This window comes from Leucoraja erinacea, chromosome 7, assembly GCF_028641065.1.
Source record: "Leucoraja erinacea ecotype New England chromosome 7, Leri_hhj_1, whole genome shotgun sequence".
Classification (NCBI taxonomy): Eukaryota; Metazoa; Chordata; class Chondrichthyes; order Rajiformes; family Rajidae; genus Leucoraja; species Leucoraja erinaceus.
In genome coordinates, this window is record NC_073383.1 from 52,438,680 (window position 1) to 52,457,256 (window position 18,577).

At 44.1% G+C, this 18,577-nt stretch overlaps 1 protein-coding gene across 1 annotated transcript in view; it reads left to right on the forward strand.

Annotated features, from left to right (window-relative positions):
- The window catches only part of ccdc93 (coiled-coil domain containing 93), a 58,298-nt gene extending 40,660 nt beyond the window's left edge, over window positions 1-17,638 (forward strand). Inside the window, 7 exon segments of the mRNA XM_055638815.1 lie at window positions 394-465; window positions 1,756-1,864; window positions 2,769-2,851; window positions 11,990-12,027; window positions 13,913-13,997; window positions 15,384-15,497; window positions 17,375-17,638. Coding sequence (XP_055494790.1) covers window positions 394-465; window positions 1,756-1,864; window positions 2,769-2,851; window positions 11,990-12,027; window positions 13,913-13,997; window positions 15,384-15,497; window positions 17,375-17,431 — 558 coding nt within the window. The 3' untranslated portion in view covers window positions 17,432-17,638.
- Window positions 17,639-18,577: the final 939 nt, after the last annotated feature.

Below are 18,577 nucleotides of genomic sequence, written 5' to 3' on the forward strand. Positions count from 1 at the left end.
GAAATTAACATGGCCCATGATCTTGAGGGTATTGCTACTTTATCAGTCCTTTTTTTAATAATCGTCTTTGTTACATTTGTCCTCCAATTAAAAAGAATTGTCATTTTCTACAGTAATGTACAGTTTGTAACTGTTATTTAAACTGTCATGCTGCTGGTTATTCAACAGGAGCAATCCTAAATAATTCAATTTCTTTCCCTACTAGTTCTAGAAAAGTGCAAGTTCTCGTGAATGCCTTTTTAATTGGTGTATTAGTGATCTACTTCATGTAATTATGAAGTAACTTGTTTGAATATAATAAGACTATTTTAAGGCGTTTTGGGGATACTGTATGAGAGAATGATCTATCAAAGCCTGTTTATTTAAATTGTTCCACTTTTTATCTTCCACTAGGAACACGGTGAATTAATAGAACAACAGTATAAAGAAGATCGAGAAAAGCTTCAGAAAATACGACTCTTGTTGGTAAGAATATTTTGGACTATTAATTCTCAAACACAAATGTTAATGAAAAGTCTTCTCTGGTGCATCTATCTTAAAACACTGAAGTTTTAACTCAAACTTTACCAATGTTCTCAAATTTGTGTCTATTACTAATATTGCCAAAAGTGGAATTGGTCTTAATACTCTACCTAGGCCTCTCATAATTCTGTGCATTTGCAATGAAATGCACTTTAAACATCAATAAAAGAATCCCACTCTGGCCCTCCCTCGAGTACACTCAACAGATTTCATAATTCTTATGTATATTCTCTAATGCGGCCTCGTACAAATTTGCTTTATATTTAGCGAATCACTTTGAAGTGCAAGGGCAAATACAGTACCCAGTTTTACACGTGTTTATTATTTCCTTATTGCAAAATCTTGCAGTTGTGGGTGAGAAAGACGTTTCTTGTTCATTGGACATTGGTATACTAACAATGCAGATACTTAATGTCCATCCATAGTTGTTGCTGAGCAGAGTGAATGAACTACAGATCTAGAGTCACATACAGGCCAGTTAGAGTGAGGATAGCACACTTTCATCCCACGAGTTCATTAGTGAGCTGAATTAATCCACAACTTTGTTTTATGTTCAAGATTCCGGCATCTGTAGTTTCTTGTGTCTTCATCAATGAACCACTAGGGTGTTTACAACTGTACAGTGGTTTGTTAGTTACTGGTGCCAGTTTTATTTCATTCTAGCTCTCAGGGTGGGATTTGAACATTTTTCTGAATAAATAATCCATGCTTCTGGATATTAATTCAATTATTTAACCACTCTGCCACTGTGCTTTTTGATTTTTGCCCCCAGTGACCTAGATTTGTGATATTTTTTCCAAAATTAAGCAGTTTACTGTGGGATGATTCAGTGTGTCATCCACGTAAATGATTTGCTCAGTTGGGTAATATTATAATAGGTTAATCTGGACCAGCTATTTGCTTTGTCCTGAGACACCTGAATGCTCTTATGCACATTGCCTGATTAAAAATATTAACCTTGTATGATACCTGGAAGTTTGAGTTGCAAAAAGGGTTTAGGTTTATAGATGTATATTTGAAAAAAAAAATCTGCATTTGCATTCTTGGGGTTTAATAAATTAAACTGAACCAGGATTACCTCGGTTAAATGTGGTCAGTTATCAATGTTGAATTTAAAATTACTTATTCAAATTATAGAATCACATTATAACATCAATGCTGTTTTGCTATGTGGGATAGCCTATTAAATTAAAAGTTTGAAAATAAGGTAAATCATAGTTCATTTGCATGCAGGCTCGACGAAATAGAGAAATTGCTGTTTTGCAACGAAAAATTGATGAAGTACCAAGTAGGGCAGAATTGACCCAATATCAGAGACGATTTGTTGAGCTCTACAATCAAGGTATGTATTTGATCTAATTTTCTTTTTTCTTCGCAAAATTTGCTCTGTAGAGCAGCTATAGGTCCATTATTAAATATATATGATATATAATATATAATATGTGTGAAATAAAATACAATAACTAAGAGTAGGGGAAAAATGGGAAAATAACCTAATTTTGCTAATAAAAATTGAAAACAACTTGTGTTTTCAATTTTCAGTTTTTTACATGTTTTAGAATTGGGTCATCTTGTACTTGTGAGGCTATTTGAGTCCCCCCCAGAATCACCCAAATCATTTAAAAGCCAGTGGGATGGTAGTTAAACTACACTCACCGGTGTAATATAAGAGATGCACTGGAAATTTGAACACTGCATACTCCACAGTACCATAATAATGATTGGATAATATGCGTCTCGATACTTGAAGTATAAGCATTGGGTAATACACTGGGGCCCCCCCCCCCCCCCCCCCCCCCCCCTGCTTGTCAAGATGGTGCTGTGGGTTTTTTTTTAACAGCGATCTGGAAATGTGAGCTTTGTTTAATGTCTCAGCCAAATTATGGCTTCTCAATCAGCCAATACACTGGAGTGTTGGCTAAGAATTTTGTATACAAATCTCTGGAGTAAAATTTGAATATGGCTCCAGCTGATTCCAAGACGTGATTGCTGCCAATTGGGTCACAGTTGTCAGTGTGACTAAATCTTGTGCATGCTTTATTACTTTTAAACTGGATTTTGCCCAAATTCATACCTGAATAATTATTTCAAATTACTTTCTATATTGAAATTAGTGAAACAATCCAAAGATTATTTTGAAGGATTCCACGTGCATTATATTTTGCAGTGAAACATTTGAAACGTAGATAAGGATTTGCCCGAATTAGATTTTAAATTATTTCTGTTATCCATATGTTTTGTTGCAGTTGCAGCAACTCACAAGGAAACAAAACAATTTTTCACTCTTTATAATACACTTGATGATAAAAAGGTGTACTTGGAAAAAGAGGTAAGGAAAACAGAAATCCATTGCATTGTATTCTCAGTCACTGATAAGTTAAACAATTGTGGCAAATACGTTCATCCAAAGCTATGACTATTAAAATAAAAATAAATACACATGATGGACCATGGAAATAAAAACAATGGATGGACTGAGCAAAATATCAGTCAAACCTGCTGAGTTATTTATAATTTGAGTTTGGCCTTCAGAAAAGGATATGGGTAGTCCCGGGGTTATATTAGGCTTCCGTTCCTGAGAACTGTCCATTAATATAAAATTATCTTCCTCTGCAGTTATCAAAATGTCCCATTGCTGGTTTTGAAAATCTTCATGTATTAATGAATATTAGTGAGTGATAAACAATGTTACAATGTCAATAGAAGCCTTTGTGGCGGGCTGAGCCATTTTGGTATTGAACTGTCGTTGGTTGGGCTAGAACTCTCGCGTGGGCCAGGCATGATCTGGGCCGACCAATTACGCGGTCAGAGGAGGGGGCCGTCATGGGGTTAGAGAACAAAGGATTTTGCGATTGTAGTTTAACCCGTTTCACGAGCGACGGCACGGGAATAGTTACATATTAACTTGATACGTGCGTGAGCGACGGGGCTGTAGCGGTTAATTATGAAATGGTGTTTACACAATACGTGGACCTCTACAGTGGTGACCCCAATGATCCAAAATGTCCTATTTTGGATTTTATCATGTTTGCAGCCGACAACCCAGATCTGCAGAATGCAGTTTTGATCAAACTGCCCACTTTCTGGACATCACAGCCCTGCTTGTGGTTTGAACAGGCAGAAGCCTAGTTCCACATTGCCAGATCACTGCTGATGCCACCAAATACTACTATGTGGTCAGTGCCATGGACCAGGACACCGCCGGGTGCCTAATCGATTACCTTCGCCAGTCACCAACCGACGGCAAGTGCGAGGGCCTCAAAATACTCCTCTTGCGCACGTTCGGTCTCAGCCGCTGCGACAGGGCAGCCAGACTCCTGCACATGGATGGCCTAGGCGACCGCAAGCCGTCCGTGCTTATGAATGAAATGCACGCCTTGATGGACGGACACAAGACCTGCCTCCTGTTCAAACAGGTTTTTCTCGAGCAGATGCCTGATGACATTCGCCTGCTCCTCGCGGATGCCGATTTCACCAACACCCGATAGCTGGCTACCTGTGCGGATGTGCTGTGGCAGACGAAACAGCAGGGTGGCGCCACCATCAGCCGGGTGGCGTCGGGTCAACGTCCGGTTCCAGCTTCTACCAAGGGCACAGCAGTGAGGCCGGCCACGAGTGACGCCGGCAAATGTATGTGATGTTACTACCACCAAAGGTGGGGTTCCGAGGCCCGCCGATGCCGACCAACCTGCACGCATCCAGGAAACGCCTTGGCCGGCCGCCAATAGTCGCTACTGCGGCCGGCCAGAAGCACCAACTGGCCAAAGACAAATTTCGCAGGATGGAGGAAATGGGCATAGTGCGCCACTCAGACAGCCCGTGGGCATCCCGCTTCACATGGTCCCCAAAGCGTCTGTGGTCTGAAGACCCAGTGGGGACTACTGCTTTCTCAATGACGTCACAACGGCCAACTGGTAACCTGTCCCTCGCATCCAAGACTTCACGGCCTCTCTGATCATAAGCTTATACGGTTCACCATCCCTTCTCCGACACCTCGCCCCCGCTTCCTCCGAGAAATCACCTTCCGTAATCTAAAATCCATTGATCCCCTCCATCTCTCTGACCTCCTCTCCACCACTCTCCCCCTGGACTCAGCCCCCATCTCACCTGATGATCTCACAAACCATCTCAACTCCACCTTGTCAACCTCCCTTAACACTATGGCCCCCCTCAAAACAAGAACCGTAACTTTCAATACATCTTCACCCTGGTACACACCTGCACTTCGTAAACTGAAACAGACTGGTCGCCGACTTGAATGGCTCACAAAGAAATCATCTCTCACAGTCCACCTTGAAGCTTACAAACTCCACCTCACTGACTACAAAGATGCCCTCATTGCTGCAAAATCTGCCTACCTCTCCTCCATATTCACTGATCCCTGCCTAAACCAGGGATCCTCAAGCCTCGAGCCAACACTCTCCCTACCTCTACTCCGGATCTCTGCACTCATTCCTCCACCAAAATCAGCACCATCTATCAATCTTTATCCCCTGTACCCGACTCCCCAGCATCTACTCCACCACCTACCAAGGCCCCTCCTTTCAACATCTCCACTGACCTCCTTACCCCTCCTCCACACTGCTTCCTCTTCCAGTTTGACCTGGTCACTTCTATTGAAATCTCCAAACTCATCAGCTCTTCCAAACCTGCTCAACCTTCTCCACACTCCCCTGCTGAAGTCCTGCCTCCCCGTTCTCTGCCCCTACCTCACTAATCTCTTCAACTCCGCATTGTCCCAAGGAATTGTCCCCTCCGCTTTCAAAACTGCTGCTGTCACACCAATCTTAAAGAAACCTGGTCTTGATCCCTCCTCTCTCATTAACTACCGCCCAATCTCAAACCTCCCCTTTCTTTCAAAAACCCTGGAGCGTATCGTTGCGTCACAACTTCATTCCCACCTCCTTGCGTATAACCTACTTGAACCCCTCCAATCTGGCTTTCGCCCCCTCCATAGCACAGAAACTGCTCTCCTCAAAGTCCTCAACTACCTCCTCACCTCTGCTGACACTAGTTCCCTCAACATCCTCATCCTCCTCGACCTGAGCGCAGCCTTCGATACAGTGAACCATAATATCCTGCTCACCAGACTCAAAGACCTCGGCACTCAGAGGCTCTGCACTCAGCTGGCTCCGTTCCTACCTTTCCAACAGATCCCACTTCATCTCTCCACAACCACACCTCTGCTACAGCCACAGTCACTCAAGGCGTTCCCCAAGGCTCCGTACTCGGCCCCCTCCTCTTCTTCATCTACATCCTCCCCCTTGGTCAGATACTCCACCACTTCAACCTGGACTTCCACTATTACGCCGATGACACCCAGATCTACCTCGGCCCCCACCCCCCCCCCCCCCCCCCCCCACCCCCCCCCCCCCCCCCCCCCCCCCCCCCCCCCCCCCCACCCCCCCCCCCCCCCCCCCCCCCCCCCCCCCCCCCACCTCTCCCATATCAACTTCTGTTTGTCAGCTATAAAAACCTGGATGCAACATAACTTCCTCAAACTCAACAGTGATAAGACAGAATTCCTCCTCATAGGCTCCAAAGCCACACTCAGCAAAATCTTTGATTCCACCCTCTCCCTTGAGCCTCACATTCACCATGTCATTAAAACCTCCTTCTTTCATCGCCGCAACATCGCCAAACTCAGACCCTCTCTCACACCTCCCGCTGCTGAAAGACTCATCCATGCCTTCATCTCCTCCCGACTGGACGATTGCAACTCACTTCTCCTTGGCATCAGCTCCACCTACATCAACCGACTACAACTGGTCCAGAACGCAGCCGCCCGACTCATCACCCACACCAAATCCTGGCATCACATCAGCCTAGTCCTCAAACAACTTCACTGGCTTCCCATCTCCCACCGGATCACCTACAAAATCCTGATCCTCACCTACAAAGCCGTCCACCATCTGGTCCCCCCATATCTCACTGACCTCTCCCCCTAACAACCCTCACGGTCCCTCAGATCAACCGGTCTCCTCTCCATCCACAAGTCCAACCTCTGCAGTTTTGGGGACAGAGCCTTCTCCAGGGCAGCTCCCAGGCTCTGGAACTCCCTCCCCCAACTGATCCGCAATTCCGTGTCCCTCACCATCTTCCAGTCCCGCCTCAAGACCCATCTCTTCACCTCTGCCTATCCTCAGCCCCACGTCCCCCTCCCTTTTCATCTGTGCACTAATTGCCTCATTGTGTTTTGAATTGTATTCTGTCTTTACTTTGTGTACTAGTCATGTCTCTACTATTTATTTCATTCCCCTTACATTTTTTTCCTCTACCTGCTAAATTTTTGTAAGGTGTCCTTGAGACTCTTGAAAGGTGCCCATAAATAAAATTTATTATTATTATTATTAGTCTCGATGGCGCCAAGGTTTTTTCCTAAATCGACCTGGTACATGGCTACCATCAGATTCCAGTCCACCAGGACGACATCCCCAAGACGGCTCTCATCACCCCGTTCGGGCTCTTTGAGTTCCTACGGGTGCCTGGAGCTCCTCGCGCTCTACCTGGCCATCCGGCATTTCCGCTACTTCCTTGAGGGCAGGGGTTTCACAGGAACAACAAGCCACTCGAGTTTGCCTTTGCCAAGGTGTCTGATCCCTGGTCATCCCGGCAGCAGCGTCACTTGGCCTACACCTCCAGCACATCGCAGGCAAGTGTAATCGGGTCGCAGATGCGTAGTCCCGCACCGTCATCAATGCCATCCATGCTTTGGTCCCAGGTTTCGACTACCCGGCCGTGGAGGACGTATGATTCGGGCCCGCTGACACCACATCCTTTGCGACGTGTCTACCGGACAGCAAAGACCCATCATCCCCGCAACCTGGCGCAGCCGGATTTTCGATATGGTTCATGGTCTGGCTCACCCTTCCACCCAGGCAACAACGGCACTGGTGGCAGCCAAGTTCATGTGGCACATGTTGCACAAACAGGTCGGCAACTGGGCCAGGGCGTGCATCCCCTGTCAAACCTCAAAGATTCAGCGACACATCAAGGCGCCGCTGCAGAATTTCGCCCTGCCACACTGGTGTTTCGACCACATCCACGTCGACATCGTTCGACCGCTGCCCCCATCCACAGGTGTCACCCACCTTTTCACCATCATGGACCGATTCACGAGATGGCCGGAAGCCGTCCCACTCTCGGATACCTCCACTGTGACGTATGCACGTGCCCTCACTGCCCACTAGATCGCCTACTTTGGTCTGCCGGTGGATATCTCCTTCTACAGAGGTGCGCAGTTTACCACTGATTTGTGGTCAACAATGGCCCGGCTGCTTGACGGTCAGCTGAATCACACTAAGGCCTACCATCCGCAAGCAAACTGCCTCTTGGAGCATTTTCATCGGCATCTGAAGGCATCCCTAAATGCACGGCTCACGGGCTCAGACTGGATGGACGAGTTGCCATGGGTCCTGCTGGGCATATGCGCTGCCTCAAAGGAGGACCTGGCAATTTCCTCGGCTGAGCTGGTGTACAGCGCCCGCTTACGGTCGCAGGAGACTTCATCTCGGCGACACATGGACATCGGGAATCGCCCATGACCATGTGGACGTGCCTCTGGGAGAAGATGGGCACACTCACGCCAGTCCCAACATCCCGGACTCACCACCACGTACATCCCACCTGCCCCCCAGGACTGCCAGTATGCCTTCCTTTGCCGCGATTCCCACCATACGCCACTGTAAAGGCCTTACGAGGGACACGGCACCATAACTTTTGTCATCAACATGGGCGGCAGACACGAGACTGTCTCTGTGGACCGTCTTAAGCCGGGACACTTGGACATGATATGATATGATATGCCATTTATTGTCACTATACATGTACAATGAAATTAAAAGCTGCTCGTACTCAGTGCATACATATAATTTAGTACAAAAAACAAGAAACAGAAAACAAAAACAAAAGGGAGAAGGGGGGGGGATAGGTGCACAATTCTGCGGCGCTATATACATATCTATATCATATCTAAAGGCAAAATGGTGAAGGAGATGTTTAAAGATCATATTAAATATTAAAATGTTTTATTTTTTTTAAATGTTAAAAATTACAGTTACAATACACATTACAGTTCCAAATTTCATTACGTGGATATAATAGATGGAAGTCCGGGTGTTGGGCTGTGAAGTCAGTGCATGTGTGAATTAAGAGTAGTTATAATTTTCGGAAAACAACTATTCCTGAGTCTATTTGTCCTGGATTTGATGCACCTATAGCGCCTTCCAGAGGGCAGCAGGTCGAACAGTCCAAACGCAGGATGGGAGCTGTCCTTGATGATATTCTTTGCCCTGCTAAGGCAGCGGGAGGTGTAAATATCCATCAGGGAGGGGAGAGGGCAGCCAATGATCTTCTGTGCTGTCCTAGTTACCCTCTGAAGCCTCTCCCTGTGCCATGGTGCAGCTGCCATACCATGCTGCAAAGCAGTATGTCAGCAGGCTCTCGATGGACGAGCGGTAGAAGGTCAGCAGCAGGTTAGAGTCCAGGTTGTGCTTCCTGAGGACCCTCAGGAAGTGCAGCCGCTGCTGAGCCTTCTTGATGACCGCTGTCGTGTTGCCTGTCCAGGAGATATCAGCAGCGATATGGACGCCGAGAAACCGGAAGGTGTTGACCCTCTCCACACACTCGCCGTTGATATGTAGGGGGACTAAGTCGGTGCTGTGCCTTCTGAAGTCGACAATGAGCTCTTTTGTTTTCCTGGTGTTCAGAGCCAGATTGTTTTCTGAGCACCAGGTTGTCAACTTCAGGACTTCCTCTCTGTAGGCTGCCTCGTCTCCCTTTGAAATAAGTCCGACTACAGTAGTGTCGTCAGCAAATTTGACGATGCGGTTGTTGGTGTGGGCCGGACTACAGTCATAGGTGTAGAGACAGTATAAGAGGGGGCTTAGCACACAGCCCTGTGGGGAGCCGGTACTCAACCTGCGAGTGGAGGAGAGGTGGGGGCCGAGTCTCACAGTCTGGGGCCGGTTGGTGAGGAAATCTTTTATCCAGGCACATGTGAGAGTGGGGAGGCCGAGAGTGACCAGTTTATCAATGAGAATGTCCGGAATGATTGTATTGAAAGCTGAGCTATAATCCACAAAGAGCATCCGGACGTAGCTCTGCCCCTGCTCCAGATGGCTCAGCACAGAGTGGAGAGCTACGGTAATGGCGTCTTCCGTGGATCTGTTTTGGCGATAAGCGAATTGGTGGGGGTCGAAGTCTGGTGGTAGATAGTCCTTGATGTGCTGGAGGACCAATCTCTCGAAGCACTTCGTGATTACCGGAGTGAGGGCCACAGGACGGTAATCATTAAGGCTGGTGATGGGAGACTTCTTCGGCACTGGGACGATTGTGGCTGATTTTAGGCAGGACGGAATAACTGCCTGGTCCAGGGAGAGGTTGAAAATTCTGGTGAAGATGGCAGTGAGCTGGTGGGCACACGCTTTGAGCGCCTTACCAGGTACACCATCTGGGCCGGTAGCCTTCTTGGGGTTCACTGCCAGGAGCACCCGTCTGACATCGTGCTCCCTGACAGTGAGTGGAGTAGTACAGGAGCCAGGTGAGGGTGGGAACAGGGCTGTAGCAGGTGAGTGCTGCTGTTGTGATGTTTCAAAGCGGGAGAAGAAGCAATTTAGCTTTTCTGCCAGCGGCACACTCAGGTCTTCTGACTTTGTGGCACAGCCTCTGTAGTTGGTAATGTCTTGTATGCCCCGCCATACCTCCCGTGTATTATTGCTGGACAAGTGGGACTCTATGCTCCTCTTATGGTCCGCCTTGGCTTTTTTAATACTACTTTTCAGATCGGCTCGAGCAGCCCTGTACAGAGCTCTGTCACCTGATCTGAAGGCAGCATCGCGGGCTCTGAGGCGTGTGCGGACCTGGCTGGACATCCAGGGTTTCTGGTTTGGGAAAACCCGTATGTTTTTGTCCACAGTCACGTTTCCGATGCAGAACTTGATATAGTCCAGCACCGATTCTGTGAGAGTTTCCAGATCCTGGTGTTCGAATATGTCCTAGTTTGTCTGTGTAAAGCAGTCCTGTAGATTGGAGAGTGCATTTTCAGGCCAGGTTGTAAAAGACTCAATCAACCAATGCAAGTGGCACAGCCCCGCTTTAGAGGGCGTCCACCATCTTGACCACACCCGCCCTCAACTCTGCCAGCAGCGATCCCGAACGCAGGAGACGCTTACACAAGATCAGGCCGCCTCACTCGTGAGCCTAACCGTTTCCATTACTCCGGTTCTGGGTCATGTGGCTGAGCCATTTTGGTATTAAACAGTCGTTGGTCGGGCTCGAACTCTTGCATGGACCCGGTGTGATCTGGGCCGACCAATCACGCGGTCAGGGGGGCGGGCCGTCATGGGGTTGGACAAGAAAGGATTTGGTGGTTGGAGTTTAACTCGTGTGTGCTCACGAGCGACGGCACGGTAATAGTCAAATATTAACTTGATGCACGCATGAGCGACGGGGCTGTATAGGTTAATTATTAAATGGAGTGTTTACGCAACGAGTGGACCTCTACACCTTGTCAGTTTCTGAAGCTAAGGGGCTGTCGCACTTAGGCAACCTAATTGGCGAGTTTAGGAGAGAAAAATGTCCTCCTTTGTAGAAGACCTCCTTCGACTGTGTTGAAGACCAGCTACGACTAACTTCGGGAAAAATTGGACACCGAATAGTGGAGAGTGAAGCCAACCTCCTTTGGCCTCCCTTCGACTATGAAGAAGACTACCTTCGACTACCTTTGACTACCCTCGACTACCATCGATTACCTATAACTAACATGCCGACCTACTACGATTAAACCTACAAGTAAAAAAAAGTATTGATTTTTTTTTTTCCATGGCGACCTTTTTTTACTCGCGGACATTTTTCAACATGTTGAAAAATACGCTGCGACCTAGCTGAGGCCTACGGCCCCTTCTATGGCCTCATGTTGACCATGCTGCGAGTATTAGTCGAGGGCAAACTCACCAGAACTCGCGGATTAGGTCGCCCAAGTGGGACAGCCCCTTAAGTGCTCTCCCTCTGTGGTCTGGCAGGTGCGTTATTAAAGTCGCAAGGAGGTTACATGTATACACATTTTTAAATTGGTTTTCTTTGGAATTTGCTTAAAATAACAAAATTAATAGGGGATTCAATACAATTTTAATAGCTACAATACTGTTAACTTTACAACATTTTATGTTGGACAAGTGGCTCCATGGAATTATGTATTTCCAATGTAAGGGCACTAAATGACAAGAAACGTCTGAATGTTCAGACACAATTATCCTCACACTTCATATAAGTACAAGAAAAAATATGGGTTTCCTGATCATTGTCTTGGTAGGTTTGGCTATAATGTCTTTATTGCATGTTATGGTGTTCATTATCTAATTTTAAGATTGCAAGATTTGGATTGGTTTAAATGTTTCAAAAGTAATAAATGACACAATGCTAAAGCAATATATGTCAAAAGGACTCAATCGGTTTTCTTACTTCCTAGGTTAACCTGTTGAATTCAATTCATGATAATTTTCAACAGTGAGTATCATGCAAGTTACATGGAACAGTTACATTTATGCCAGGAGAGGAATACTCAACTGCATTGTTGATGAATACAGTACCCTCCATAATGTTTGGGGGAAAAACTATCCATCCTTTATTTATTTGCCTCTGTACTCGACAATTTGAGATTTGTAATAGAAAAAATCTCATGTGGTTAAAGTGCACATTGTCAGATTTTTTTTTAATACATTTTGTTTTCACCATGTAGAAATTACGGCAGTGTTTATACATAGTCTCCCCTCCCATTTTAGGGCACCATAATGTTTGGGACAGTAAATGAAAGTAGTCATGCTTAGTATTTTGTTGCATATCCTTTGCATGTAATAACTGCTTGAAGTCTGCGATTCATGGACATCACCAGTGGCTGGGTATCTTCTCTGGTGATGCTCTGCCAGGCCTGTATTGCAGTCATCTTTAACTTATGCTTCTTTTGGGGGCTTGTCCCCTTCAGTTTTCTCTTTAGCATATAAAAGGCATGCTCAATTGGGTTCAGATCGGGTGATTGACTTGGCCACTCAAGAATTTACCATTTTTTGGCTTTGAAAAACTCCTTTGATGCTTTAGCAGTATGTTTGGGATCATTGTCTTGCTGTTGAATGAACCGCCGGCCAATGAGTTTTGAGGCATTTGTTTGAACTTGAGCAGATACAATGTGTCTATACACTTCAGAATTCATTATGCTACTACCATCAGCAGTTGTATCATCAATGCAGATAAGTGAGCCAGTACCTTCAGCAGCCATTCATGCCCAGGCCGTAACACCCCCACCATCGTGTTTCACAGGTGAGGTGATATGCTTTGGATCTTGGGCAGTTCCTTCTCTCCTCCATACTTTGCTCTTGCCATCACTCTGATATGTTAATCTTCATCTCATCTGTCCACAAGATGTTTTTCCAGAACTGTGGTTGCTCTTTTAACTTCTTGGCAAACTAACCTGGCCATCCTATTTTGGTGGCTAACCAGTGGTTTGCATCTTGCAGTGTAACCTCTGTATTTCTGTTCATTAAGTCTTCTGTGGTCATTGACAAATCCACACCTGACTCCCGAAGAGTGTTTCTGATCTGTCGGACAGGTGTTTGGAGATTTTTCTTTATTATAGCGAGAATTCTTCTAATAGTCTCTAACGGTTTTATTCTTGTTTCTCAGTCTCATAATGGCTTCTTTAACTTTCATTGGCACTACTTTGGTCCTCATGTTGATAAACAGCAAAAAAAAGTCTCCAAAGATGATGGAAAGACTGGCGCTCTCTTATACCTGCATTAAGGAGGCAATGAAACACACCAGAGCAATTACAAACACATGTGAAGCCATGTGTCACAAATAATATGGTGCCCTGAAATGGGAGAATATGTATAAACACTGCTGTAATTTCTACATGGTGAAACCAAAATGTATAAAAATGGCCTTTAATAAAATCTGGCAATGTGCATTTTAACCACAAGTGATTTTTTTTCTATTACAAATCTCAAATTGTCGAGTACATAGGCAAATAAATAAATGATCGGTCTTTGTCCCAAACATTATGGAGGGCACTGTATCTTGCAGTTTTTCCTCATTTATCTTTCTCATTATGCATAAGCAAAATACACAAGACCAGTATAATGAAAATTCATAGTGCATAATTGGTGCAGGTGTGCTCACAGTGTCCTTTAATTAGAATCTGTTAATTTTGAAGCATTAAATTATTAAACTGACAATTAACACAATCTCCCTTAATTTGTGATGTAGATTAGGGTATTTTACATTTTTTCCTCAACAATTATCAACCATCTATTACATTGACTTTCTACAAGTATTTGTAGATATGAGCATTTTAATCATTTGATCATTGTACACATTTTTAATTAAACTTGCATTTCAGGGCAATGGCATCCCCAGCTACTCGAGAACAGTTTTTGCGTCAGATGGAACAGATTGTAGAAGGTATTAAGCAGAATCGCATGAAGGTAAGAGTGCAATTAATTTCAAATACATTCTACTTGGTAATGTGATTAACTACTGATCAATGACATTTTGAGAGTAAAAGAAGAATTCTAGGCAGAAAATGGTAATGACAGTAAATTGGAGACTTAATTGAGAAACGTTCTAAGAAAGGATGGAGCTAACTAGAAATATTTTTTTGATATACAGTGGGTTGAGCTTGAATGGTTATTAATTTAGAATAGTGGGGGGAATCTATAATTTCTTCAAACATTCTTTCACATTTAAAGCTAACATCTAATCCAAACAAGATGGAAATTAATATGAAGAACACTTTTTTTCCAGTTTTATAACTTGAGGGTCTATTTTGAATACTCAGGTTGACAGTGGTGAAACAAATTATAAAAGATATCAGTTGCTCAAAGTTCTCTGTCATCAATTAAATGTCATTGCTAATCTCAAGCAGCTGATTTGCACATAAGGTTTCACAGATGACAAATTGAATGTTTAAACGAAGAACTGCAGGTACTGGTTTACAAAAAATACACAAAGTGCTGGATTAACTCAGAGGGTCAGGCAGCATCTCTAGAGAACATGGATAGGTGATGTGCTCAAAAAGCTGGAGTATCTCAGCAGGACAGGCAGCATCTCTGGAGAGAAGGAATGGGTGACGTTTTGGGTCGAGATCCTTCTTCAGACCAGGCCTCTGAAGAAGGGTCTCGACCCAAAACATCACCCATTCCTTTCCCAAGAGATGCAGCCTGTCCCGCTGAGTTACTCCAGTTTTTTGAGTCTATCTTCGGTTTCTACTTGCACATGGATAGATGATGTTTTGGGTTGGCACCTTGCTTTCTCCCACCATGAAATGTTATCTATCCATGTTCTCAAGGGATAGTGCCTGACTCGCAGAGTGACTTTAGCATTGTGTGTCTTTTTTTAAATGGAATGTTTAACCAGTTTTTATGATTTTGGTGGAAGAGCAACAGCTGATATACTAGTTTACATATCTCAGTTTACAGAGCGCCATGTACTATGTTTACATATCAGATGTGCTGCTGCAAGTAATAATTATATTGCTCCGTTTTGGGACATATGATGATAAAGCACTCTTGAGGAGAATGTTGAATAAAATGTGCCAATAACATTTCTACATGGGTAATATGCGGGCTGTACTTTAAATTTATTTATTGTTCATAGTAAATTAGCTATGAAAGATTTGCTTTAATGGACATTTATTTTCTTACTTTTGCAGCTAACAAATGTACTTTAAATGTAATGTCCTTTTTATAACTAGCTATACATGGCTATAAAAAAAATGTTTTTTGTTGGCCGCCTTCTCTCTGTCTCCCTCTTTCCCAACAACGCCCTTCGCAACCCCTCCCTCCCCTCTCCTCCAATTCCACAAAAACTAGCTGGAGAAGAAAAAGCAAGAAAATAAAATGAGACGTGATCAGCTGAATGATGAGTATCTTGAAGTGCTGGAGAAACAACGATTGTACTTCAAAACTGTCAAAGAATTTAAAGAGGTATTATATTATTTTAGCTTATACAAAATAAATCAAATTAAGTTGTAATTTTATTGGATTTTTTTTACACTTTATAGAAAATTTAAGTAGTGGGGAGTGAATGCTTGGGCGGAAATCCCGGGGGGGGGGGGGGGAGAATGGGGGACGCACGTCCCATGTTTTGAGAGGTGGCGGACAATTCCCCCCCCCCCCCCCCCCCCCATGCTTTGTAATCCGGATTTTGAAATTCGGTGAAAAAATAACTTCTATTAAAATCTCCGTTTTCCGCGAGACCGTGGGGGTGTCACTGTTAAGTGCTTGTTAATTGTTTCTATTAACATCGTATTAACATGATGAGTCGCCAGTTGCGTTTTGACCTTCAAGTATTACTGAAGGTATTCACGGAGAATTTCTTAAAGCTGTCTGATGTGGGTACAATTACCATTTGAACTAATTGGATGTATTGATGGATGGGAAAAATCTAAACTGTTATCGGATTTAAACGGGGCTGGTCATTAAGGGCTCCTGTCGAAAGGGTTTCCTGACTGGCTTGCAGGTAAGTCCCTCATTCACGGTCACTCACTTTATTTAGTATTTTTTCCCATCTCTCCGCCCTCCAAGGTTGGTTCTGTTTGTCTTTATTTGCTTCAGTTTTATTTGTTTGTGTTATTTATCACATTGTAGCTTTTGAAAGATTCAAGCGGGTATCAAACGCTTTCTAAGGGCTGAATCGGCCAGTTCACAGGACCTTTCATCACTCGGCATAGCTGAAAATCAAACTGCTGCATCGAGGAGATCGAGGCTCCCGATATTGAAACCCACGCCGGCTGGTTTTAAGCCGTGCCGGGTGATGAAAGGCCCTGCAAACGGGCAGTTTCAAGCCCCGCGATTCGGGGCGAGCGAAGCTGGAGTTCAGAGTCGGTCACCAACCAGGTCAGCTCCCGATGTTTCCGTCCACATGCGCAGCCACCAAGAAATTGTGTCCCCCCCCCCCATGTTTTCATAGCGATTTCCGCACCTGAGTGAATGGAGATTAGAGAATATCTTTAGGGCCTACTATCAATCTGAACGACGTATCAAATTTTAATTAAGTGGTATAGTTCAAGAAACTATTACTTTACTATATTTTTGTCAAGTTGTAGATTAGTAAACATGTTTCTAGGATGGTTCTGTGGTTAAAATATTTTTTCTTGTACCAACTGGAAGCAGCATTGAACTATTCATTATTGAGTGGCTGAGTATTTAAAGAACAACTAGAACATAAGGGAAATATAAACATATTTTGTCAAATCTTCAATAACATTCTATTTGCATAAATTTGCAATATAATTAGAGAACCATTCGAGTAACTTTTATTATGTGAAATCATAATGCTTTAATGTAAAATCAATGAGAAGTTAAATTTGGCACAGCACATAGTATTCCACGCATGTCCCATCCTTTTTGTCTGTTTTTTGCTTCTGTACTTTCGTTTGCAACTTTATAATTTTTGTTCATTACCAGAATACTTACTGCATCCCCCACCATTCATCTCCTCGTTTAACTTTTTCTCACTGAGAGGAAAGCATGTCAGTGCTATCAAATTTATGTGGAGTAAACTCCGGCATTGTACTGATGTGGATGGAGGAAGTTAATTTTGAGGATTAAAAGCGGAGTGACTGAAGGAGCTCAAGCATGGAGAGCAAAGAAAGGAGATTTGTCATGAATATAATTGGTTGGTTCGACCAAAAGTAAGGGAATTAATTTTGGCGATTGTGGAACTTGCATTGCCAATCATTTTTGCAGATGAACACAAAGAACAAATTGGCTTTGAATATTTTTCATGGTTTATTTCCTTGCAGACGAATATTGTACCTATCAGCTGAACCCTAAATGTTTGATTTTTTTTTAATCTACAGGAGTGCCGTAAGAATGAAATGTTATTGAACAAATTGAGGACAATGGGGATTTCCTGATTGAATTCACCAACGATCCAATGATGGCCTTTCTAACACCTACAAACAAAAGAATGGGTGCATGGAGCCATTTGCATTTCATTTACTTGTTTTTGTATCATGTAATTTTGTCAGATTTTGTTTCAGTGTCAATTATGAGTTGAGCAAGCCATTGTTTCGATGTAAAGAAATCTGTTGTGCAATAAAAATAATGCAAATTGACCTGAATTTTAGTGATATTCTTGGTTAATCAATTTGAATTTAGTTATACAAATTATTTATGCTACTGCCTTTAGGAATTTAAAGATACTCTGTTATGTGACAGGAGCCTTTTTGTTTCCTGCAATCTAATGGAAAAGTAAACATTTGTGCAATTATTTGCCAATTCTAGCACTTCCTGGAGTCTGCTGCTTTCCTTTAAGAATTTCAGCTTTTTGGTCTTTGAACCAAGGCTGTGATGTGGTCTGAAGTTAAATGGTATTGATTTTGTAAACTGGACCTACACAAGTAATTGTTTACTTTATCGAGTTGATGTCAGTGTTGCAATTGTACTGAAATAATTTGGTTGAAGGTGCATCTAGTTCTAGGATGTGACTTTGGCCCCAATAACCTCAAGTACTTCTTGGTCGGACTTATTTCAAAGGGAGACGAGGCAGCCTACAGAGAGGAAGTCCTGAAGTTGACAACCTGGTGCTCAGAAAACAATCTGGCTCTGAACACCAGGAAAACAAAAGAGCTCATTGTCGACTTCAGGAGGCACTGCACCGACTTAGTCCCCCTACACATTAACGGCGAGTGTGTGGAGAGGGTCAACACCTTCCGGTTTCTCGGCGTCCATATCGCGGCTGACATCTCCTGGACGGACAACACGACAGCGGTCATCAAGAAGGCTCAGCAGCGGCTGCACTTCCTGAGGGTCCTCAGGAAGCACAACCTGGACTCTAACCTGCTGCTGACCTTCTACCGCTCGTCCATCGAGAGCCTGCTGACATACTGCATTACAGCATGGTATGGCAGCTGCACCATGGCAGACAGGGAGAGGCTTCAGAGGGTAACCAGGACAGCGCAGAGGATCATTGGTTGCCCTCTCCCCTCCCTGATGGACATCTACACCTCCCGCTGCCTTAGCAGGGCAAAGAAGATCACCAAAGACAGCTCCTATCCTGC